The sequence below is a fragment of the Coffea eugenioides genome, chromosome 5, assembly GCF_003713205.1.
Source record: "Coffea eugenioides isolate CCC68of chromosome 5, Ceug_1.0, whole genome shotgun sequence".
Classification (NCBI taxonomy): Eukaryota; Viridiplantae; Streptophyta; class Magnoliopsida; order Gentianales; family Rubiaceae; genus Coffea; species Coffea eugenioides.
The window spans coordinates 38115664-38123120 of NC_040039.1; the positions used below are offsets into that span (position 1 = coordinate 38115664).

The 7457-nt window shown below is 35.6% G+C and overlaps 2 protein-coding genes across 2 annotated transcripts; both read right to left on the reverse strand.

Moving 5' to 3' along the window:
• Nucleotides 1-1286: 1286 nt before the first annotated feature.
• Nucleotides 1287-3676, reverse strand: LOC113771567 (replication protein A 70 kDa DNA-binding subunit B-like). The gene is made up of 9 exons (XM_027316141.1): nucleotides 3533-3676; nucleotides 3134-3410; nucleotides 2934-3030; nucleotides 2690-2814; nucleotides 2496-2574; nucleotides 2276-2408; nucleotides 2016-2176; nucleotides 1805-1925; nucleotides 1287-1712 (listed from the first exon to the last, which is right to left on the reverse strand). The coding sequence occupies exons 1-9, from the start codon at nucleotides 3674-3676 to the stop codon at nucleotides 1287-1289; spliced, it is 1563 nt and encodes a 520-aa protein (XP_027171942.1).
• Nucleotides 3677-3781: 105 nt separating this feature from the next.
• On the reverse strand, nucleotides 3782-7042 carry LOC113771569. Its single transcript, XM_027316142.1, has one exon. It carries the CDS (start codon nucleotides 7040-7042, stop codon nucleotides 3782-3784), a length of 3261 nt encoding a protein of 1086 aa, XP_027171943.1.
• Nucleotides 7043-7457: the final 415 nt, after the last annotated feature.

Below are 7457 nucleotides of genomic sequence, written 5' to 3' on the forward strand. Positions count from 1 at the left end.
ATGTTCCATTCATGACAAGCTAAACAATTATTTGGATTATATATGGCAACTCTAAAGACCATACATCCGATGTGGAAGAAACGAAGAATGGAGCCATTTTGTATGTTGTGGTCTTGTATGAATTTGTTCCATCCAGATAGCTGAAAACCGGTATCGAGTTTGATGAACCATGTGCGATTTCCATTTCGTATAATCATTGTGTTTGTCCAGTAGTTTCTCAAATGTGGATAAAATGATGCATTAATTCTCTGGAAAGAAAAGGATGAGGTATAGCATAAAGTACATGAAAGTGAAGATATGTAAGTATGAGGTTTATTGGTTTACCAATCCTTCTGGGTATGCTTGTCTATATTCAACGAGAAATGAGTTTGGTGATGAAGCTGAGATTTTGATAGATGCATAATTTATACGTGATCAGTGGAAAATAAATAAGCTATATTTTAGTAAAGAGAGTGTAAAATGTATAATATGTGAATATAAGAGGAGAAAACTTACTGGATATTAGTTCTGGTGGTGGATAGTCGGATATGAATGATGTGAGCCAGTTTGATGCATCAAAGTGTGATGACCAATGTTGAAGATGGGGTTCAATAAATCTGGAACCTATAGCTCTTATGAAGTTGGTGCTGATTTCATATGCAAAGCTGTTATTGGATATTGGGGTTGCTTGGATTACTTGAAGTGCTTGTCCATTAATAGTATGAAGATAAAACAGGCAAGCTATCAGGTGGTCATTTTCTTCTATTGTTTCTATTGTCCAATCTATGAAAGTTGGTATTGCCATCAGTTTTTTGGGCTGTTTGATTTTAGTTATATTTACTTATGCTTATGGTATTTATAGTGGTTGTTGTTGGTGCATAACATGTGATATGGGCGGGTGATTTTTTGTGTTATTGTGGTATTTTTTTATCTATTACTTTGGTGGACATGTGAATATACAGTAATGGATAGGAAAAAGACAAGAAGTTATTATTTTGTTTTGTTAGTATTTTGATGAAACTGTTGTCATGTGAATATATAATTATGTTCAGATGTGTCAGATGGATTGGAGCAAAGAGAGCTAATAAACTAATCTAAGTAGTGTGGCATATTAATGATGTAGTTTTATATATGCTTCATAGGAAATCAAACAAAAATACATACTGCTTTTTTCATGTTTACTTTGTACATAAGCAGATGACAACAAAATGTGATAGATAGTGGCAGGGAATCAAAAGTATGAAGACACATGCATAGCTGGTTACAGGTGATTTTTTGAAAAGTGTGTCATGTTGAGACAATGGATTTCATGTGAGCTTCTGATGCTTGGATTCCTTGTCAAATTCTTTGTCTAAGCTTCGCTTGGCGGATGGTGGTGCTATTGGAGTGGGAGAATCAGGAACATCTGTTGTGTGAGATGTGGAAGATCCAGCTGAAGCACTATTTTTGTAGATTGAGCTTGGAGTGGCAGGAGGTGCAGATTTATCAGCTAGCGTGATGAGGTCTTCAGATGTGGTTATTGTGTGAATTAACTCTTCTCCTTCTGATTGTGGTGTTTTTTGGTCAGTTGTGTGCTCCAGAACAGGATGGGTTGATGATTGATCAGGGAGAAAAGCAGTGAGAAAATACAGGGGTGTAAATTGTCTCTGAGATGGTAGATATGATCTTATCTCACAGAGCAATGTTTGTTTTTGAATTCTTTCATTGATTACATGAACAGGAATTGGGAGTTGCTGCATTATTGTAAAAAAATGTTAATTAAGTAATGAAAATAGTGAAGTGTGTTGAATGGTTTATTTATAGATAAGAATAATGTAATATATACCTTTGTATATCTGTCATAGATTTCAGCAGCAGTCATATCAAGCAGAGTTTCAGCATATTTTTCTTCAACAGCAGCAGTTAGGTAGCCAGTGTCATCATGTATGTTGAGCTGGAGCTTTGCTCTGTAAAAGTGATAAGATCAAAGTTAGATGATGCATACTATTAGTAGTGTAAAAAAGGAATTATGTAATTCATTGAAGTGAAATAGATACTTTGGTTTTGGCTTTGTGTCTTTCGTTTCACAGAAATTGCAGTCAAATTCGATATCTATCATTGCTCCAGTTGATTTACCGCATGTAGCACAGCTGGCAATAAAAAACTTCTGGTCGATGTTAACTATTGATGGAGTTCCTTTGATCCAGAAGTTTTTGATCTATTGGAAAAAAGAGAGTTAGAAATGATGATCAATGTAAAGAAATTATTTATGTAAATTTTTTCTGGTAGAGCATGTAAGAAGAAAAATGTATGTTACCAGTTCTGAAGAGGCAATGATTTGTGAGATTGGCCTTATTTGAGTATGTGCTGGAGCAAGGATTTTTTGATTAATTTTTTCATAGAGTTTCTGGCTGATGACCTTTTGAATATATGCTCTATTTTCATGACACCTACAATATTTGATTAAATTTTTGTTATATTTATTTGTTAATGTGAAAATGTTTGTGATTGAGAATAGGAAAGAAAGAGATATATACCAAGTTTGTAGTGAAGCTGTTTCTTGTAACGGTGGGTCAAGGATGATTGTAGTATTGGGGCGAGTAGCAATGTCAATTCCTTCAATTGTTGTTTGTGCAAAGAGAAAAAGAAGACAGAACAGAGTATTTGATTAGAGATATTAGTTTGTATGAGTTAATTGAATTATGATTTTAAAGATAAGTAGGATACTAACCATAGTATGTTGTGATCTTTGGGCGTATAAGCAGAACTATTGGGCATGTGTGAATAATGTTCATGAGCTGAACTCCTTCAATATAAATATATGGTTCCCACATGGTGAAGATCATTGGTCTGCATCTGAAAAATATATAGATATTAATGTATAAAAAAGATAATTTATGATATGGATATTTGATTGAATGAAAGGATGGATTGTATGGAAGAGTGTTTAGTAACATAGTGAGTCGAAGGTTTACTCAGGATTAACAGCGATGAATCGGCGAATTGTGCGTGGTCCTCTTGCTGTTGATATTGTAGATTCTGGGAATCCTTGAATTAAAGCACAAAGGAGATCTGCAGAGATAAGATTATTCAATAAATATAATGTGTTAGGATCAATAAACTTAAGGTATATATGCTTGTATCAGAAAAATGATAAAAGTAAAGATAGGCTTACTAAATCTGATGGAATCATTGTTTTTATATTTGTCAAGATTCCAGAAGGAAGTTAATGGGAATCGATTGTTCAGGGTGAGCTCATTTTGTTTCTGTGCTTGCTTGATGAAAGTTGTTTTCGTTATGGTTAGTTGCCATGGCACAGAACCAGCTTGGTTTCTTTCATCAGTGATGGCTGAAATAGCAGCATTGCCAATGTAGTAAGTACGGTAGAGATGAAGCTTGTTGTCTGCATAATTTACATCTCTAGTGAAAGCAATTCCTTGGATGGATTCATTCTGTAGAGGAGATAGTTATCAATTGGTTGAAAATGCGATCATAAATAAATTTGAGGATGGAAAATATTTGTTTCTGTGCTTGAAACTTTTTTAATGCAACAAATTTGTAATGTTGAATTTACCTTTTCATCAGCAAACATGAAACGCTGGAATGTGTTATGATCTTTTCCTGGGAAGATGTTTGTTTTTTCAATCAGGATGACTTTTATGATCCACTCGCTTGATTTGTCTGTCAAGGTACTCACAGTGGTGCATCTATCTTCCATATCTGAAGTATAAAATACGCAAATATATTGTTAGTGACAGAGATATGTAAATATATAGAGTAAGAAGTAAAGATATTTGTAATTAAAGACATTCAGGCAAAGTACTTAATCATGAGTTGCAGCTGCAAGGATTTCCTGATAAACTACATTGCGTGTAGAATTATGGGATAAAGGATCAGATGCAACAGGTCTAAGTAGAATTTTAACATTATCAGCTGTTTTGGCCCTTGATAGTGCAACATACAATTGACCATGTGAAAATACTGGCTCTTTCAAATATAATCCAACAAAATCAAGTGTCTGTCCCTGTGCTTTGTTAATTGTCATAGCAAAACAGAGAGAGATTGGAAATTGAGTGCGTTTGAAAGGGATTGGATATGATTCATCATTAGAGCTATGCAATGGAATGCGAGGAATGAAAACTTGTTTACCAGAATGAATTCCAACTGAAATTTCTGCATGAATAACATTTTTGTTGAAATTTAAACAAATCAAACGTGTTCCAATGCATAATCCTTGTGCAGGATTGAGATTTCTTAGAAGTATAACTGGGCAATTTTGCTTCAAAATCAGTACATGTGGGGGTAATCCTGGAGGGTGAACAGTATTTAAGAAGTCACCGTGATCAGCTTGTTTGGTTGGATCTATTGTTTGATCGAAGCTGATGTATTTGATTTCTTCTCCTGGGAATTTCTGGATCAAAATTTGGTTGACCTCGTGGACAATATCATTTGTAGTAGTGAGAATGACTCTATTAATCATAGCAGAATTGCTGGGAAGAAAGCCAGACAGTGATGGATAAACAATGTTGATGAGAGAGTTTAATGATACTTCATCATTAATGAAAGGAATGATCATAGGAGAAGGTAACTGGATTTTGTCATCTGCAATGGTTGGCTGTGTTCCATCTCCAATGTTTAGCAAAAGATTTGAAAATGATGGGTCTAAAGATGCTCTCATGTTCTCAGTCAGCCGCATCTTTTGAAGTTGTGGCCAGACATATGAATTGATAAGCGATGCAGAGATATAATCTTCCTTTTGCCCTTTCCTTACCACTGGAAGAGTCTGCCGAAAATCGCCACCAAAAACAATGATTTTACCACCAAAGATGTGATCACAACTTAACAAGTCTCTAAGAAATTTGTCAAGGGACTCAATTGCATATTTTTTTGCCATTGCTGCTTCATCCCATATTATGAGCTTTGCACTCTTGATTAACTGAGATATTGCACTTTGTTTAGAAAGATTACATGTGCTGCCAGCTTCATGATGGAGAGGGATTTTGAAGCGTGAATGAGCAGTACGGCCTCCTGGAAGTATTGATGCAGCTGCTCCTGATGTTGCAGTTGCTAATGCAATGTCTTCTTTTGATCTAATTGTTGCAAGGAGTGCTTTATAGAGAAAAGATTTTCCTGTACCACCAGGACCGTCAATGAAGAATGCAGCTGGAGTGTTTGTATTAACTTTTTGCATTATTTTGTCAAATGCAAATTGCTGTCCAGGATTCAACATAGAGACTGCTGCTAAATCTTCTTTGGAGACAGGTATGTCAGCTTCAGCTTGGATTTCTTTTGTAAGACTGATAGAGTGAGAATCTGGAATAAAGTCTGAGAAACCATAGTCCTTTATACTTTTTCCCATTATCTGTAAATATTGATCAATCAAAGCAAGGACTTTCATGATAATTTCATTTTCTGATAAAGAAGAGTCTGCTGCAATGTCTTCTGATAAGAATGATCGAAATTTTGACCAAAGTTGTTGTGGATCGGCTGGTGAACAATGGACCAAGATGATTGCAAATAGCTGCCTTAAACATTGTGGCATTCCATAGACAACAGCTTCTGATAAGCATTCTTCGGCTCCGTTGTCTATTTGAAGGAATCCTCGTAATTCTGCAGCTTCTTTAAATGAAGAAGCTAGATAACCATTAACTGTTTTCAAGTCATCAAAAGATGTGGGTTTTCGAACATGCATGAGCAATATTCTGAGATAATACCTCTCTTCTTCAATCGGATGTGCTGTTATAACACGTCCAATGACCTGTCCTCTCTTTCTAGTGTACCATATTCTATCATCTGCATCCCAGACGAAATGCTGAGGGAATTCTTTGTAGAGAAGATTAAGGCTTTCTGCATGTTCATTTGTCTGATTCATTGCAAAGAATTCTGTTAGCATTGTTCGTGAAAGCCTGTCGTCTGTAATTATATCTGTCAATGGACGATTCTCATCAAAGCACATTGATTGGTAGTTTTGAAGATGTAAATGAAGCAAAATAACCAATGGATTGATAACATTGAGATCAAAAGCATATATCCTCCAGATAGCTTCAGGTGCACATACCCATCTTGCAGATTGAAAATTTTTTATCTCATCAATGATTTGATTTGCTTGCTCAGCTGTCAACTGGTACATCACCCTATCATGGCCCTTGTATATGTATTTGTAGATGTACTTGACAGCTTCGATGGCAGAACATATTTCAACATTGATGTGACAGTCATATTTTGCAAGAAGATATGGATTGTAAGGGACAATCCATCGATTATCTAACTCATGTTCTCTGATATAGATCTTGCTACCATCATCCCGTCTTCTGTATATAGGATATGAATTTTTCCCATGCTTTGTGTACTCAGAAAAATCTTTCGGATAGTTATTTCTGCACTTGTGATTCTGTTTCATACAAGGATTACTTGGATTCATTGATCCACATGGTCCATGAAGCATGTGCTTTATAACCAAAGAATATAAGTATGGTGTTTTGTGTCTATCAGGAAGCTCTGCACAAACAATTTTGTCGTATTCTTCTGGCGAGAACATCTTTGATTGTTCCTTTAAGATGATCAGGAAATGAGCATGTGGCAAATCTCTTTTTTGGAATTCGATAACATAAGTGTAAGCAGCAACATGACCAAATAGATGTTTCTTGAAAAGATCTTCTTTCAATTGCTCTATTTTTGCACGAAATATCCGTGTTATCAAATCAGGCCGATTCTGAGCTTCATCTGTGTCAAGCAAATGGTTCTTTATTTCAGGCCAAGATGGATTGCAGGTCATTGTGAGGAAGATATCTGGCTTTCCATAACGTTGTACAAGGGTCATAGCATCCATATATCGCCGTCGCATATCTCTTGGCCCTCCTATAAAACTTGCAGGCAGAATGATGCGTTTTCCTACATCTGATGCATTTGTGTTCCCTTTTGCTATGATATCCAGCAATCCTTGATAAGCCTCTGTTCTCAATTTGTTCTGTTTGCTTTTGTGAAATTCAAGGCGTGATGTCTCTAATTTCACATAGCTATCAACAGAATATTGCTGGAATAAACGGCCGATATGCAGCAAGTTTGACTGATCTCCATCTCGCATTTGGAATTTGTAAGCATAATATTCTCTGCATGAGACAGTTGGTCTTTGTTTTATTTTTTTTGGCAGCTGTTAAGATTAGAAAAATGTAAGAAGGAGGTCACTTGTATATGAGAGTAAATAAGAATCAGAGATTATAAATATTTGTAATTGGAGTTATACCTGTTTGTTCTGCAGAAAATAGCTGCTCTATATCATTGCATTCATTGATAGAAACCAAGTTTTCCTTTTCACAAGTCTGATGGGGTTGTTGAAGAATCTGAGTTTTTGTTTTTCTAAGAATTCCAGGATGCCATCCAGTTTCTCCACGAGCAAATATCAGTGGATACTGTAATGTGTCATAACAACCATAATATTGCTTGACTATTTTTCTATCTCCTGTCTTTGTACAGATTTCAATTTCTCTTGAACTGTCTCC

Bases quoted from the DNA above. Each gene is read 5' to 3' on its own strand.
- LOC113771567 (XM_027316141.1), bottom strand. From the start codon at position 3,676: ATGGAAGATAGATGCACCACTGTGAGTACCTTGACAGACAAATCAAGC. The intron at 3,031-3,133 runs GTAAGCCTATCT...TTATCTCTGCAG, and splicing joins CAATGATTCCATCAGATTTA to ATCTCCTTTGTGCTTTAATT. The intron at 1,713-1,804 runs GTATATATTACA...ACAATAATGCAG, and splicing joins TCTATGACAGATATACAAAG to CAACTCCCAATTCCTGTTCA.
- LOC113771569 (XM_027316142.1), bottom strand. From the start codon at position 7,042: ATGCGAGATGGAGATCAGTCAAACTTGCTGCATATCGGCCGTTTATTC.